The 18,783-nt window shown below is 40.3% G+C and overlaps 1 protein-coding gene across 1 annotated transcript in view; it reads right to left on the reverse strand.

Moving 5' to 3' along the window:
• LOC140476750 (sorting nexin-31-like) overlaps nt 1-18,783 on the reverse strand; it is a 123,473-nt gene that overhangs the window by 48,329 nt on the left and 56,361 nt on the right. Inside the window, exon 7 of the mRNA XM_072569563.1 lies at nt 17,642-17,729. Coding sequence (XP_072425664.1) covers nt 17,642-17,729 — 88 coding nt within the window. The remainder of the gene's footprint in view (nt 1-17,641; nt 17,730-18,783) is intronic.

Genomic DNA, 18,783 nt, shown 5'->3' on the forward strand with positions numbered 1-18,783 from the left:
GCATTCCAGGCACCCACCACTGTCTGCACGAAGAACTTTCCATGTATATCTCTTCTAAACTTTTTCTCCTCTCACTTTGAACTTGTGACCTCTAGTAATAGAGTCCTCCATTCTGGGAAAAAGTTTCTTGCTATCCACACTGTCTACACCGCTCATGACTTTGTAGACCTCAATCAGGTCCCCCCTCAACCTCCTTTCCAATGAAAATAGTCGTAATCTACTCAACCTCTCCTCATAGCTACCATGCTCCATACCAGGCAACATCTTGCACCCTCTCCAAAGCATCCACATCCTTATGGTAATGCGGCGACCAGAACTGTATGCAGTATTCCAAATGTGGCTGAACCAAAGTCTTATACTACTGTAACCTGACCTGCCAACTCTTGTACTCAATACCTCATTTGATGAAGGAAAGACTGTCGTATGCGTTCTTGACCGTCTACTGACCTGCATTGCCACTTTCAGGGAACAATGGACCTGAACACCCAGATCTCTCTGTACATCAATTTGCCCCAGGTTTTTTCCACTTACTGTATAGTTCACTCTGGAATTGCATCTTCTAAAATGCATCACCTCACATTTGTCCAGATTGAACTCCATCTGCCATTTCTCTGCCCAACTCTCCAATCTATCTATATTCTGCTGTATACTCTGACAGTCCCCTTTACTATCTGCTACTCCACCAATGTTACTGTTATCTGCAAGCTTGCTAATGAGACAACCTACACTTTCCTGCAAATCATTTATGTACATCACAAACAACAGTGGTCCCAGCACGGATCCCTGTGGGACACCACTGAGCAAAGGTCTTCATTTTGAGAAGCTCCCTTTCACTACTACACTGTCTCCTATTCCCCAACCAGTTCTCTATCCATCTAGCTAGAACACCCTGGATCCAATGCGACTTCACCTTCTTCATCAGCTTACCACGGGGAAACCTTATCAAATGCCTTACTAAAGTTCATGTATATGATATCTACTCCCTTCCCTCAATCAACTTTGTCACCTCTTCAAAGAATGCTATTAGGTTTGTAAGAAGTGACCTTCCCTGCTCAAGAACCTGTTGCCTATCTCTGATAATCCCATTTTCTTCCAAATGGGGAATAGATCTTATCCATTAAGATCTTCTCCAGTAGCTTCATGCATATCTTTCCTCCTTTGTCCTAGAGTCGGCCAACCTTTTCCCTAGTTACCCTCTTGCTCCTTATATGGATAAAAGGCTTTGGGGTTTTCCTTAATCCTGCTTGCTGACAATCTCTCATGACCCCTTTTAGTCCTCTTAAACCCTCGTTTCAGATTGGTTCAGATTTTGTCAAGCTTTTCATCTTTTACTCATCAGGACATTTGCAAGAATACCAAATTCAGTGGGAAAATCATGAATACTGCATGAGAGAAGACCGCTGATCAGTTGTCAAATGACTCTGATCAGCAGAGGCCTTGCGATGAACAATGTATCCATTTAATAGCTCGGCTTTATTTAAATTTTAAACCAGACTCTGATTGGTCAGGTCATTGCCTTGAGAAATAAACTAGCATAGAGCTGTCACTTGTTTTGTTGTTTCAAAACATCACTGTGCATGTACACATTCTGTCCGAAAAAAAGGGTCCCATGTGTTAGGTATACTGGAAGCTGTATATATTAAGAGTGCCATATCGTAAGCCCAACTGACAAAACTAAATTGGTTGTTAATGCAATTCCATACACAGTCAGGATTATCAAGCCCCAAATGTTGTCCTAATACGGAAATACATCCAATTTGAGACAGTATGTTATGAGTTTTGAAAGTGCAGGTTGGTCAGTGCCTTGCTTATCGCAAGCAGCTAAGTGGACACGTAGTTTGTTATGAAACACCTGTCTTTGGACCTACAGCCTACATACCAGGCACCTAAATTCATATACCATGTTACTTAATCCTTGTGATAGGCAGAATGTATTTTGGCTTGGTGGCAGCATCCTGTTAGTAGCAAACGCCACTGGCGTGGTTACCATATAGTATCAGATTGAATCAGGCAGTTTTCATCTGTTAATCAAACCTTGAGATACCATACACTTGCACAATAATCAGAGATATGCTAGGCACTTTTCAGGACTAAGAATAACTGCCTTAGGGCTGTTTGTGAGTTTTCAGTGACAGGTACAGTGAAAACTAGGTGGTGATGGCGTTGTGGTATTATCGTTAGACTCTTAATCCAAAGACCTGGGTAAGGTTCTGGGAACCTGGATTCAAATCTCTCCATGGTGGAATTTGAATTCAATTAAAATGTGGAATTAAGAGTTTAATGATGAAAATTTGTCAACTGTCCAGAAAAACCCATCTGGTTTACTAACATCCTTTAGGGACCTGGTTCGGACTTTCGGAGATTCCTGATCTACAGCAGGTTGACTCTTAACTGTCCCCTTAGGCAATTAGGGATGAACAATGAATTCTGGCCAAGCCAACAACTCCCACATCCACAGTGGATGAGTGGTTAGCACTGCTGCCTCACAGTGCCAGGGACCTGGGTTCAAATCCACAGTCAGGCAACCGTGTGTGTGTGGAGCTTATGCATTCTCCCCACATCTGTGTGGGTTTCTTCCCATAGTCCAAAGATGTGCAGGTTAGGTGGACTGACCATGCTAACTATACCATAATTTCTAGGGATATGTAGGCCAGATAGATTAGCCATTGAAAATGCAAGGTTACAGGAAGGGGTTAGGGGATGTGGGTCTGGGTGGGATGCTCTTTGGAGAATCAGCAGCTGTGTGAACCCAATGGGCCAAATGGCCTTCTTCCACGCTGTAGGAATTCTTTCAATAATATTCATAGAATCAAAAGTTGTCATGAACACAAGACAAAAATATGTGTCAAAGTCTGTCTCTTCCCAACAATATGCAAATTCTAAAGTGCTGAAAGAACCTTGTCCAAACTATGGGGCCACAAAGTTCACCTAGTTGACAGGGATTCAGTTTATTCTAAAAAAAGACAGCACATTTATCAGCATAGCATTCATCCCTCCGTGAAATGTTAATTTAGATTACAAACTGAAAACCCCTGAAATGCGACTTGAATCCTCTTGAAGAGGTTTGAATGCTGTGACTGAGCAATGCTGACATTTCAGAATATGATGCAAAATGTTCCTACCCACAACAGAATGAGCTTCTCTCATTGCTGTGTATGCTATTCGAATCAGGGTATGAGACTCTGATAGATTCGAACAGGGAGCCAAGAAAGGTGACTAATGAATTAGTAGCAATTATCCACTTCATTAAAAATCAGTCAAATTATCATCTATATCTACAGAGACTGATTGCTAATTTAAAATCAAGTCATAAAGAATAGAAATTATGGTTTTTGCTGATAAAATGCATCTGTTTAAGGAGGAAATTTGGAACTAGCTTGAAAAGAACAAAATCCCAGGCATTAAGAAATGAAAACTGGCTTGCAACCAAACCCGACATGAAGTGACTAGAAATAGATAGCAGATGCTTGGCAATAACTAACATTTGTTATGAAACACAATGTTCAGACAGTAAGGAAACTGTGTAGTAGCAAGCCAAGCAATATGGTAACATCCAAAAGGTGCATGGGTGTTGCTGCAGTACATCCTTTCTGAAGTAAAACCTATAAATAATTTAAGCCCAACATAAAACCCAGTTTGGTAATGGGATCATTGCTAAGTTTGAACAAGCCATATTTTTTCCAAGTGGTAGAATGTAAAATGAACAGCAATTTCTTTCCGAAATTCATGGAAAAATAAAGCTGTCATCACACAGCACTTCTCTCTTCAGTGTCTTACCTCCCCCACAGCTTCTGGGGCTGACTGCACGAAACTCTCCAGCTACTTCGGAACACATGCCAGCAATGAGCTACCAAGCTTACATAGAACCTCCATTGTTTTTGAATCAATTCACAAGCAAATGTGTTGACACAGTGAGTTTGCCCATAAATTGTGGCAAAACACTGAACCAATTTCAATTTGCGGTGAAACCAGTTCATACTGCCTTAATTTCAGCAAATTCACCAACCCCCATCCCCCACCTTGAAAATCTGAACTAACCTAAATTGAACTTCAAACAAAAAAAATCCTTAAAATAAAAATCCCTGTAGCATTTAGTCAATATATTGCAGGATCGTCCTTACATGAGTCATATGGATTCAGACAGACATGACCACCACAATTTTTAAAACAGAAAATATGAGACAACACTTACGAAACACATGTTGTTCACAGTTTTACTTAGAAACAGACGGTTAGAAAAGATGAGACACATTTGTGTATTTGACCTTCACAGTCAATATGATGGAGCTCTAATGATCACATGTATAGTTTAAATTCACCTATCCTTTACATTGAATGGGGCAGTGCTATTAGAGAGTTTTCCTTTCCAATTTAGAATTCAGATAGATCAATGAGGCAAAATGCTAAAAACAGTCTTGTCCAAACTTTAGGGTCACTGGAATCAACAGGGCAAAACCAGCAAATGAAATATACATGCAGCATGGTGTCTCAGTGGTTAGCACTGCTACCTCACAGCTCCAGGGACTCCGGTTTGATTCCACCCGAAGGTGCCTGTCTGTGTGGAGTTTGAATATTCTCCTGTGTATGTGTGGGTTTTCCCCACAATCCAAAGATATGCAGGATTTTTAAAATATTACTTCTACCTGCACTGCCACCTTCAGTAATCCTTGGACTTGTACACCGAGATTCCTTTGCATATCAGTACTCATAAGGGTTCTGCCATTCACTACATAATTTCCACCTGTACATGACCTTCCAAAATGCATCACCTCACATTTGTCCAGGTTAAACTCCATCTGTCATTTTTCTGCCCATGCTTCCAACTGGTTATGTCCAGCAGTATCCTCTGGAGGATTTGTGTATAGTGAGGAGGATTGTCAATCTTTGTATCATCTGAAAACTTACTAATTAGACGAGGCATGTCATTTATGTAGACCACAAATAGCAGTCCCAGCACTGATCCCTATAGAATGCCACTAGTCACAACCTTCCATTCTGAAAAGTGTCCTTCCACCATTACCCTCGTCTCCTATGACTAAGGGCTTCACCTGGCAAAGGAGCAGCGCTCCTAAAGCTTGTGATTTCAAATAAACTTGTTGGACTATAACCTGGTGTCGTGTGACTTCTGACTTTGTCCACCCTAGTCTAACACTGGCATCTCCATATCATGGCTCTTATGACTAAGCCAGTTCTGTATCCATCTTGCCAGCTCTCCCACCCTCCCATACCACGTGACTTCAACCATTTGTACTGGTCTATCACGAAGGACCTTAAAGGCTTTACTAAAGTCCACGTAGATAACATTCACTACATTGCCCTCAATCATCTTTGTCACCTCTTCAAAAGACTTAAATCAAGTTAGTGAGGCACAACTTCCCTCACATAAAACCATGCTGTCAATTGGTAATAAGTCCATTTGCTTTGAAATGTGTATAGATCTCATCCCACAGCATCTTTGCTAATAATTTCCCTATCACCAACATGAGGCTCACAGGCCTGTAATTTCCTGGATTATCCCCGATACCCTTCTTAAACTTTCTCAAACAGCACTGCCAGTATCCCTGTCCACATGCTGCAGAAACCTTCATTTATGCCTCTCTTCCTCAGACCCAACTATTCCGAAATGTCTCCTGGTTGGCCATCTCCCAGTCTCCAACATCCTAAAATCTCAACTCATCAAGAGTGCTGCTGTACACACCCTAACTTGCTGAAAATCTTACTTATCTGTCACCTCCAAGTATAAGCAGGGATAGAAATAAATAATTGACCCTGATGCTGCTCTGGGCCCAGACCTTCTACCCAGGCACAGTGGGGACCCCTACAGCCTTGGGCCACTGATGTACCCCTCCCATCCCAAACTCTGCCTCTGTGCATTCTGAACTATACTAGAAGCCAGACACAGCAGCACTGGATTATGATGGTGCAAAAAGAGGCTCTTTGGCCCACTATGTCTGCATTGTCTCTCCAAATGAGCGTTATGACTTAGTGCCATTTTTCTACCCTTTACCTAAACCCCACACATTAGATCATTTAAATAATAATAATCGCTAGTGAATTTCAGATCTTAAAATGATATCAAGTATTTTAAACCTGCACCATGCCATTCTGGATCCATTTAGGAGCAGGAACAGTTTCTCCCTGTCTACTTTCTCCTGACCTCTCATGATTTAAAAAACAAACTTCAGACAAATCTCCATTTAGCCTTCTATTCTCCAGGGGAAAAATGTCTCAACCTTTTCAATCTATGTTCATAGCTGATATACTTCCATTCTAAAATTAGTTCATGGCCTCACCAGTCCCCATTTCTGTAACCATATCCAACCAAAACAATCCGCAATTCTTTCCTTTACTTGCTAACACTATCCATTGGCTTCTGTCTCCTCCATTGTCTAGGCTCTGGATTATTTTTCGACCCACCCCCAAAGTCCTCCTCCCTCTCTCACTTGTCTAAAGTTTTCATACATTCCTAATACATTGCCTGATTACTTTTCAGCAAAGCACATTGAATGCTTATGTTTCAGGTGCTTATATAAATGCAAGTTTCAGATTACAGTTCCTTTCAAAAGGTGCACTTTTCAAACAATCTGCTTAATTCTGTCAAAAAATATTTGCATCCCTTTTTATTAGGCAGAGTTTGAAATGTTCAGACCTAACTCAAGGGTTTGAACAGATGTTCCTTAAAGAGCTATGGCAAGTCATGTTTTTTTTCCACACAAGCTGACCATCTACTTTGAGTTAAATCTCAAACAGGCACTTTCCCTGTACCTAATAATCAGTGAAAATAGTCTCCCTTTTCCAAAGTGGGTATTTAGAAGCCTAAATAGAATGCAGTTATTTTCTAGCCATTTCCTCCACACCACACCAAGACACCTGTAAATGATCCAGCTAAACATTTTGTTTTGTCTTTGCACTAACAGCACAGAACACACACCAATAAGTAACAGCTTTCCTACATTTTCAGAGTATTACAGTATCTTTGCTTCACACAGTGGCCACAGTTATTGAATTCAAAGTTTTACATGCAAGGAACAGAATTCCAGGGAAAAAGTTTTTGGATAAGAATGATACAGACAGGAAACACAATATATGTTGTAGTACTAATGGCATGCTTTGCTGATGTTTAAGGCGGAAGAGTGCCAAGATGCAGCTGAATTAGTTCCGTTGTTCCTGGAACTTTGGAAATAAAACACCATTAGGAGTCAGATTCGAGGAATCATCCATTCAGCTGGGACATTAAGCTTACTTAGAAATCTCTCTCAGTAAGCTCAGGAGAAACCTTAAGAGTTGTAGATTCAGATAACAGAGTCACTGAATGCTTGTTAATTTTCATAATCCGGATAAATCAAAGACTCAGAAGTGCCATCAATCTCTCGTCATTTATCACATACCCCTTCTCATAATAGAAGTTGATGCACTATGGGATGTGTAACTCATGTGAAGGCAATATTGAGACACCCAATTAATAGCTGATGATAATTCCTAAACACAGTCTGGGGAAATTTTTATTCCTCCATCTTCCACAAGTATAATGAAGACAACGAAGTGGATTTCTGGTTAGAACCACAGATCTGATGAAAAAACAGCCTAGATTTTGATTAGGTAAAAACACACGAGCAATCGGGTGAAAGTTTGCTGGGGAAATTGATCTGAGTGACAGAGTGTAAGAAAAACACTTTGGGAGTAAAGAACCAAATACAGCATATCGCTTGGAGATAGTAGGGAGTGCAGAGTGGATAAAATGTGTAGCTGGAAAACACAGCAGGTTAAACAACATCAGAGAAGCAAGAAAGTAGATGTTTTAGGTCAGGATCCTTCATCAGGACTAAAAGGATCCTGACCATAAACGTCAACTTTCCTGTTCCTCCGATGTTGTCTGACCTGCTGTATTTTTCCAGCTGCACATTTTATGGAGATAGGATATTGCCATTCTTTGCCTTCCTTATTAGTGAGTTGGTTTTCTCTTGTTATTGTGTCATGCTCCCTCGACCATCATTCAGCTTTTCTTCTCATACATTGCTAATCACTCTCAAACTGGTGTTGTATCAGTCCAAAAATAAATTTTCTTTTTACCATATTTGTTTTGCATCAATTAGTTTCTTTAACAAAATAGATTTCACTGGAGATTTGGATATCAACATAATTATCCCAAACAATCCTTTCTTGTGCCTTCAGAGTTGACTAGGATTGGCCAAATCCTTGGTTATTGAATAGCTTTGCTCTATTTCAAGCCCAATTGTAAAGTCAGTCATACTCATAAATCAAAGACCACAGGCTGTTGAGCAGATTGTCTGTGCCAATGCTTTGAAGAGTTAGCTAATTAGCCCCACTCCCTTGTCCTCTCTCATAGCTTTGAAATTTCCCCTTTTCAAATATTTTAATCATTCACCAAGAAATTCACCAAACTCTTTAGACAGTGCCCTCCAAACTCACAACCACTGCCATCTAGAAAGACAAGGGCAGCAGATACATAAGGACATCACCACCTCAAAAGTTCCCCTCTAAGCTACTCACCATCCAAACTTAGAAACATATCACCATTCCTTCAGCATCACTGGGTCAACATCCATAAATTTCCTCCCTGAAAAGCATTGTGACTTCACATACACCAAATGGACCACAGCCGTTAAACACAATTCACCATCTTCTCAAGGGCAAATAGGGAGGGACAATATGTGCTGGCCTAGCCAGAAACACCCACATCTTGCATCAATCCCAAAATCTAAATTCCTGTTTGAAAAGTAACAACTTGAGCCACTGAGGAAAAGTTACTTGATTGACAGCTTTGGTTCTCTGATCTCTTCAGTCAATGTTTATTTAAACAAGTTTGAAAGATGTCAAGCGCTTACAATTTCTGCTACTGATACTTTGAAAGGATCGGAATGATCCACTCTAGGCCAAATAAAATGTCAAGTGATTTTTTTTTTAAAAAGTGGAAAGCAATGAGTTTTTTCAGAAAAATGGCTATGATACATGTTCACTTTTCATGATATTATTAACTGTTTTATATACTATACAGTCAGAAATGGATATGGAAGTGCCATAGCTGACCTAGGGAACATAAGGACCTTTGGGTATGTTCCCTCATGCTTGCTACGGTTCACAATTTTGAGGTCCTGTGAACTGCAAGTCCTTGAAAAGCCGGCCTGACTCAAACAAACATTTGAGGATAAGGGGATTCTAATCCATGTAATGATGCTGGCCAGTCAGAAGTGTTGATTTTCAGCAAGACCCGAAGCAGCCTGTGCATTTTAAAAACAAACACTCCTGAAAATCTGAAATGCTAGAAATATGGTCAAAATTCCTGGAATAGGGTTTGTGTTGGTGCTTGCAAAGGTCTCCCAATCACCTAACCAGATAAATATCCAGACCAATATTTTGGCTAAGGCCTAACCAGTGACTTACGAAGTTTACAATAATTTCTTTGCTTTTGTACTTTATGTCTGCCTTATTCAAAGGATCTGTATGTGTTCTTAACTGCTTTATCAAACTTGTCCCAGCCTTTAAAGCTTTGCATATGCAAACCCCATGTCTTTCTGTTCCTGCATCCACTTTTAAATGTAATATTTTAGTTCCCTATGCATGGTCTCATTTTTCCTTCTAAAATGAGTCACTGATTCATTTTGTACAAGAAATCCTAACTTTCTTTTAAAAAGACTGGCACATTTTCTACTTGTATCTAAATCTTATTAAAGTATCATTTGTAAAAACACAAACACCCTTGGAATTCATTCTTAGAATAGAGACATTTTCTCAAGGCTCTGTTACATTCTCATGCACTATGGCCTGCAATTATTTGTGTACATATTCTGGATAAAAGGCCATGCTGTTTTTCCTCTGATATTTAAAACATGTCCCCATCTTTTCTGAATTACAATGAAATGACACAGCTACAACCTTACCTCCGAATCCAGCTCCCCCAACCCAGTCACTGAGTCAGTTTGAAGCTCAAGTTTGTAATCTCAGCAACACCAACTGAGCTTCTCTTCATCACAGATATTACTTACTTCACCGTCTGTAACATTGTTCATATCGAATTTCATCTCAGTTTCTTACTACCAGCCTAAGATTTCAGTACAGGCAGAACTCAGTTGTCTATATCTGAACTGAAACCAAATCCAGAACCCCAGTGCTCACTGACCAGCATTACTTTCCATTCAAAAATTCTTGCATTTTAATATTGAGCTCAAATATTTTTATAGCCTCATCCTTGTCTATTTCTGTAGTCTCCTTCAACTCTACAATCTCCAAGGGTTAAGCATTCCATCCATTTCAGTTTCTTGCATGAGTCCAATTTCCTTTCCCACCCCACCCCCAAGCAATGATGACTATGCCTTCAGCTCTCAACATTTTAGTCATGGAGTCACTGAGGACTTTGTGACTAATCACTCTACTGACCCTCTGTTCCTTTTCACAGTCTTGTTTTTTGGGAGGAAGTGAGGACTGCAGATGCTGGAGAGTTGAAAAGTGTGGTGCTGAAAAAGTACAGCCAGTCAGGCAGCATCCAAGAAGCAGGAGAGTCACCATTTCAAGCAGGAGCTCTTCATCTAGAGCTCTTCCTGATGAACAGCTCATGCTTGAAATGTCAACTCTCCTGATCCTCTGATACTGCCTGACCGGCTGCGCTTTTCCAGCACCACACTTTGACACCCATTTTTTGACCAATACTGATATTCACTCTTTGGCCTGGCACTGTTCTTTGTTTATATTTCTGTGAAAGGACTTTGATGCATTTCTGGACATTAAATCATACAGATGAGAGTATTATTGGCTTCTTTCAAAAAAGATACACTTTTCAGGCAATCTTAACTGAGTCAAGAACTGGCAAAATTCCATCTCCTGTTTTATCAGGTGAAATTTGAATGATTCATTGTTAACTTGTAGCTTTGAACTGAGAGGTGTTTTCATTAGATTTGCCATACGCTCTTGATACTCGATTGAAACAGAATTGTTGGGGGGGGGGGGGGGGCAAAGAATTCCATTTCAACTTGCAAATGGACAAATATTTTCAAGAGAAACTTTATTTTAAAAAGGTGTCACACGTGAGGAGATCAGGGTAGGCAGCACAGTCGGACAAAATGGATATGTTTCAGAGGGTAGCACAGGTGCAACACACTGAACAGTCCCCTGTTTCTTTTTCAACCATAAACATAACTACTTCAAAGTTTCTGCAGGGGTGAATAGGAAGTTTACTTAGAGTGAAATCTTAAGTATATACTTTCACTATATACAATCAACAACAGAAATCCCCACCCCAAAAAAACCTCAATCAGAATTCCAGGGTTTCTCTTACATTACTGTATGTGCATTCACATGTACAGATCTTAAAACAGACAAACATTTTTATTAACTTACAGGATTTCGAGAATCTAAAAAAAGAGATACCACGGTATTAGATGTTAAAAATTGTCTCAAAGCAAGAAGCAAAGAGAGTACTTTTTTTGTCCTTTGCTTCTTCCAAAAACCATCCCAGTCCTGTCTTTTATCACTACCTTATGTAAACCATCTTCTTTTAATACTGATACTTTGAGAATAAAAGAACTCTTGTGGATTTAATTGGCATAGCGTTCATTCTCTCGCTGGAAAAACATAAATAATCAGAGACCAAGAAAAGGCAGAGTTTAAGGTAAAAAAGGCTGTAATTTCTGTGCAGAGGTTACTAGGCTATACAGATATTCTTGAACCAATATCCTGAGCAGGGTGAAAGGTGAGGGAGCAGATGAGGGGAAAGGGTGGTAGACAATGAGATGTCCTTAAAACTTCAACTAAAGAGCAAAATAATGTTGTCACAGGCTATGGAGATTAGCATACTTCGTGTTAAACAGGTCTTCACTCTCTAGGATCACTCTGCACAGGTTGTATGCTTTTTCATTCTATTTAGTTTACATATGACACATTAGTTATTTTTGAAACCCCACTACCTATTTAGGGTATTCACAACTCCAAAACCCAAAACCTTGCAAGCCTTAGATTGGGCCTGTAACAACCCAGGAGTAACGATGTGAAATTTCAGCCGAGTGATCGAGACTACTTTACAAGAGTGAGAACAGGTCATACAGTCAGTTGTACAGCATGGAAATGTGACTCCTCAGTCCAACCTGTCCATGTCTACCAGATATCCTAAATTAATCTAGTACCATTTACCAATATTTGGCCCATATCCCTCTAAACCCTTCCAATTCATTTACCCATCCAGATGCCTTTTAAATGTTGCAATTGTAGTAACTTGCACCACTTCCTCTGGCAGCTCATTCCATACACCCAACCCCACCCTCTGCATGAAAACATTGTAGGTCCCTTTTACATCTTTCCCCTCTCACCTTAAACCTATGCCTCTAGTTCTGGACTCCCCCATGCTGGGGAAAAGACCTTGGCTAATCACCCTATCCATGACCCTCATGATTTTATAAACTTCTATAAAAGGTCACCCCTCGGCCTCGGATGCTCCAGGGAAAAACAGTCCTAGCCTATTTAGCTTCTCCATATAGCTCAAACCCTCCAACCCTAGCAACATCTTTGTATATCTTTTCTGAACCCTTTCAAGTTTCACAACATCCTTCCTATAGCAGGGAGGCCAGAATTGAAAGCAGTATTCCAATGTCCTACATAGCCACAACTTATCTTTCAACTCCTATACTCAATGCACTGACCAAGAAAGGCAAGCATACTAAACACCTTCACTATTTTATCTACCTGCAACTCTCAAGGAACTATATTTCTGCACTCTTTACTCAGCAATACTCCCTAGGATGTTACCATTAAGTGTATAAGTCCTACCCTGATATGCCTTTCCAAAATTTAGTACCTCACATTTATTTAAATTAAACTAGCTGCCACCCACTGGCCCATCTAATCAAGATTCTGTTGTACTCCAAGATAACCTTTTTGGCTGCCCACTACACCTCCAATTTTGGTGTCACCTGCAAACTTACTAACCATACCTCTTATGTTCACATCCAAATTGTTTATATAAATGATGAAAAGCATTGGACCCAGCACAGATCCTTGTGGCACACCACTGGTCACAGGCCTCCAGTTTGAAAAGCAACCCTCCACCAACACCTTCTGTCTTCTACCTTTGAGCCAGATCTGTATCCAAATGGCTAGTTCTCCTTGTATTCCATGTGATCTGACCTTGCTAACTCATCTAACTAATGGGCAGCACGGCAGCATAGTGGTTAGCACTGCTGTCTCACAGCGTCAGAGACCCGGGTTCAATCCCCACCTCAGGCAACTGTCTGTTTGGAGTTTGCACATTCTCCCAGTGTCTGCGTGGGTTTCCTTCGGGTGCTCCAGCTTCCTCCCATGGTCCAAACATTTGTAGGTTAGGTGAATTGGCCATACTAAATTGCCCGTACTGTTAGGTGATGGGGTAAATGTAGGGGAATGGGTCTGGGTGGGTTGCTCTTCGGAGGGTCAGTGTGGACTAGTTGAGCTGAAGGGCCTGTTTCCACACTAAGTAATCTAAACTAAAGTAATCTAATCTATCATGTGGAATCTTGTCCAATGCCTTACATTCTCTGAACATTGTCCTCTCTGCTCCATATTCAATGAAGCACATTTATTTTTACAAAGAACCTTCCTTGTTGGTTGTACTTTGCAATTGCCCATTTGGCCACACTTAGACCTGGCTTTCCAGAGGGTAGTAGCTTCTACCTGCTTCATAGAAGGTGACCCAAGCACCCATAACCAGTGCTATTTGCATACGCAATTAAGGCATAAGCATACGTTTTGGAATTTTGCTGATTTTGTTTTGCGTGTTCATTTTAATACGGTGGATAGTGCACTTTTGGCTTGTAACAAGCACAAGCTTAGTGTCCACCATATCATGGAGGCTACTGAATGGCCAAAAACCACAATGCAGAGTAATCTAATTTCAAGGACATTTACAGTACTAGTTTTCCACTAGTAGACCTCTTTCCTCATGCTCATCTACGTTGATATACATTATTTTATTTATGCTTTCTTGGGATGTGGGCCTTGCTGAAAAGGCCATCATTTATCCACCTCTGATTGCCCTTTAACTGAGTGGCTTGCTAGGCCCACTTCATAGGGCAATTAAGAGTCGACCATCGGTCCTCTTACTTGTCAGAAATGTAAATGATTTGGATAAGAATTTAGAAGGCAAAGGTTAGTGGACAACAAAATTGGTGGCATAGAAAACCTTCGCTGTCTACTAAGATTACAAAGGGATCTTGATTAGTCAGTCATTGGGTTGAAAAATGGCAGATCGAATTTAATTTTGATAAGTGTGAAGCACTGCATTTTGGAACAACAAACAGGGGTAGGACTTATACAATTAATGGTAGGGTCTTGTGTAGTCCTGCAGAACAGAGGGACGAAGGGGTTCTGATACATAATTCTTTTAAATCTGCATCACAGGTAGACAGGATGGTTAAAAACATGTTTAGCATACTTGTCTTCATTGCTCAGTCCTTTGCGTATAGGAGTTAGGAAGTTATATTGAAGTTGTACAGGACATTGGTGAGCCTTCTTCTGGTGCAGTGTCATTCTGTCATCCTGTTTTGGGGAGGATATTATTCAGCTCAAGAGGGTTCAGAGGAGGCTTACATGTTGCCTGGTATGGAAGGTTTGAGTTATAAAGAAAGGCTGGAAACGTTTGGACTTTTTTCACTGGACTGTAGAAGGTTGAGAGGTGACCTTATAAAGGCTTATGAAGGCTGTTGAAAGGGTTAGTGGTAGATGTCTTTTCTCTAGGATGAGGAAACTTCAAGACTAGGGGACTTAAGGTGAGAGGAGAGATATTTTTTTAAAAAAGACATGGGGGCTTTTTTTAAAATAAAGCACAAAAGGTGGCTCACATGCAGAATGGACTTCCTGAGGAAGTGATGGATGTGGGCACGGTTACAATGTTTAAAAGACACTTAGATCAGTACATGTATAGGAAAAGTTTGGATGGATATGGGCCAGGAGCAGACAGGTGGAACTAGTTTAGTTTGGGATTATGTTCGGCATGGACTGGCTGGACCAAAAGGATCTGTTTCCATGCTGTACAACTCTATCATTCAATATTGCTGAGCCTGGAGTCATACGTAGGCTAAACTGGGCAATGACAGCAGACTTCCTTCCCTAAACCACATTGGACAAAATGTTTCTGAACTGGTGTCCAAGTTGTTTTCGCCACAATACATGCGGTCAATCATATCGATGAATCCGAATTTGTTTTAAAGGGGGTGCAAACTCAATATATACATATACTTATATCGTGAATATGTTTCAATCCATTGGTCATAGATGACCCTCTGTCGCTTACTAACAATGTCTGCACCTTCAGACGACAATTTCTCAGTTCCACACTTGTGTATCCAATCGCAACCACAGCATCTCAAGTAATGGCCACTTTCTCTATCTCGCATCATTCCATTCAAGGCGGAAGCATTTTCTTGGTCCTCATCGCCTTTGTACAAAATGCACAAGAAAATCTGTGTGGAAATGAGAGGTGGAGTGGAAAAAAAATCTCCTGAATTCAAAGGGCTCTCTTGTGAGCCGGAGGGAAAGGCAAGCTTTATTTCCTGTTCCATACCAGTCTGAAAGAATGCAGATCTGAGGCAGCTGTTGTTACGTATTCGTTTCAGAATCAGAAGGTTATGGGATCAAGTCCCATTTCCCCAAGCCTAAGCAGAAAAAGACTAAGGGTGATACTCCAACATGGACAGAGAAAAAAATAACAACAAATCTTATCAAATTAAAGATTTGTTTTAAAAAGCACATTAAAAATATCCAAGACCTATCCAACCTCTCAGGTGGATGTAAAAGATCCTGGCACTACTTCAAAGATGACCAGAGGTATTTTCTCAACTTGCCTCACCTCGAATACTAATCCTTCAACAAGACCTACATTGGATATGGAGGTGCCTGCATGAATATTTTTGTTATTACAAACCTCTGCAGCAATTGGAACTTGAACCCAGGTCTCCTTGCCCATATGTAGGGATTTTATCATTGCAACACAAAAGCAACCCTCCCCCCCCCCAATACCCATATACTATGTTAACATCACATTGTTGTTTGAGATTTTATAGCAGTGTGACTACACAGACGCACTATTCAATTGGTCACAAAATATTTTGTGACTTCTCAAATTTGTGAAAAACATGCTCTTCAAATCCAAAACTTTCTTTAATCCTTGAAGTATGTGTGCTTTGAATTTCATTTAATTTATAGTGAACATTCATGCATAAAGCATGTACATTAAGGTCTTGTACTTAACCTAAGCAAATCTGTTATAGATTTATATTAATGTTAGGTAGCCATTCAAAGCTGGTTCCACAAATGACAAACCAATGCCATCTAGAGGTGGCAGAATTAAAGCATCTTTTGTAGTAGCAGATTTCACATTCTTTTCTAAAAGATTATTTAAATTAAATACTAAAAGGCATTCAATAAAATATGTATTAGTTATTAAAGTTATTTAATATTATCCTTATTATGCTCATTTATTATTGGCCTCTTCCCTAACACTGCGGAGTTTAGATATTCCTCTAATCCAGTACACCCAAAAAGCACAAGAAAGCAGTTTGAATGGAAAAGTCAAACAAAATCATTTGGTAAAACTGGAGAAATCTTCCACTCTCAATGGAGGTGAGCTTAGGAGGTGAGATAGGCATTTACCTAGCTAGCTGGGATTTAGGGGGGTGTGGGGGAAGAAATGAGAGAGATCTTACCTGAACCCCACTGCCCTCCTGCCTCTGTCACAAACAGCTGGAAAAGGAAGCTACTGGTAAAACCACAAGGATTCATCCAGCTGTAGACATGCTTTCACCATGCAGCACTGTTAAAACAGTAAGGTGCAAGCTGCTCACCTCCCTGGATTGTTGGGGAAGGGAATTCCTTGGTCAAAGGCAATCCATGCCTCATCAAGGGAGCAATCAAGAAAGGGGGCTTTGTCCCATGAGAACCATAGCCTCATGTTTCTTTCCAAACCCCTGCTCCCTTCTCTGTATGAACCCCAAATACAGACAAAAATCCCCTCCCCAATTACTTAGATGCATCCTGGATATTCCAAAAATCCCAATTCCAGTAACAGCTACAGCCTCCTCAGATGTGCTGCTGGGCACAAGAGCTGCAGGCCTCTGGTTAGTAAGACTAACAATCCTGCTCCCCCACGTCTTGATTTGAGGCAGAAGGCCTGATGGTGGCCTTGTCACTGCCAGACTGACATGGTAAGTGGACCTTACTAAAAACAGGCAGAGCAGATCTCGTGCCAGCTCCCCAAAGGGCAAGACTGACCCTGAATGCCTCAATGAGATTTCACTCCAAACATTGCAAGTCAAATAATGATAAATTATGAAAGAAAAACATTGGAGTTATTAAAAGACATTCACAGGAAGACGACATACAGGAGAAATATTAAGCTGGAAAGAAAAAGGTTGGATCCACAAAGACTCAGCAAAGGCTTCACTTATGGGATATTACCCTCAAATTATTACAGCAAACCTTTTATTAGCGTAGTTCTGTTGTGACTGATGAGTGTAGCTCACTTTAATCAACTGCAGAAAAACGTGCATCTTCATTACCTTCTCCAAGGATAATGATCAGTCCAGCTGGGAAACATAGCAACAGAATATCAAGAAGAAACAACCAGTTTTAAAAATTGCTGCTGAGGAAAATATGCTTCACTCACCTTTTCCTGATCATTATTTTGCAGTTCTCATCCTGCAGGCTCCAGAGACTCACATATGGCAGTTCAAACGCATTCAACCTTTTCAGCACTGGCCCAAGACATAGACAACATAAATGTAAATTTTGAGAACACACACAAGAATTCCTAGAAGCATAGCATTCCAACCGGAACTCTATCAACAAACACATTGACTTGGATCCCACTTACCAACCCCTGAGAAAAACAGCAGGAATGACATCACCAATCCAAGGAAACCTAAACACAAATAGAAAGCGGGCCATACCCTCAGTGCTTTACGGATGTTACCTAGTATGGTGATGAAACATCTGAAAATGAACCTTCCAGCTTGGTGAGCAGACCTGCATCCATAAACAAATATGCTTAACAATTTTGATTTCATTGAAAAAGTTCAATTCGCTTTAATGGAAGGTTTAACCACGTGGTTATGGGAAAAGAGGTACGCTATGGACTAATTCAACAGCTCTTCCAAAGAGTTAGTACAGGCACAAGGCTAAACACCTCCTTTGTTGTAAGATTCTCAGGCTCGTCTACACACACACACACACACACACACACACACACAGTTTTGTAGACCATACCCACAAAATCTCTCAAGCGTTTAGAAATTGACCAGGTACACAGTCAAACCACTATTTTATGAAGATGCCATCTTTGTCCAAGATCTATAACTCAACATGGAGTTATTTAGAATATTGGATTACAACCAACAGCTCAGCTCTAGTTAATTCTATTCTCTAGTTAAAGATGACGACTTACTAATAAATTGTACCTACTCAGCCAATTCAAGACAATAGAGCACATGCTGCCAATATTCACCCAAAGAATGGGATGGATAACCATTTCTAATATGAATTAGGCTTATACGCAAATCTTTCTGAAGACCAACCTGGCACTGTGCTAACAGACATTAAAAGCTGGGTATTTCTTCAACATAATAATTATTTTGCCTTCATTATGGAAAACGTGTGTTGTTTATATATATGTGACTATAATACAATCAGGTTTCTGTTCCTATCAGAGTATTGAAACAGTACTTTTAAAGTCAACAGTGATGCCCTCTGTGACCATGACAAAGGCACACTATCCATCCTCATCTTTCGATCTGCCTGCAACCTATCATT

This window comes from Chiloscyllium punctatum, chromosome 5, assembly GCF_047496795.1.
Source record: "Chiloscyllium punctatum isolate Juve2018m chromosome 5, sChiPun1.3, whole genome shotgun sequence".
NCBI classification, from domain to species: Eukaryota; Metazoa; Chordata; class Chondrichthyes; order Orectolobiformes; family Hemiscylliidae; genus Chiloscyllium; species Chiloscyllium punctatum.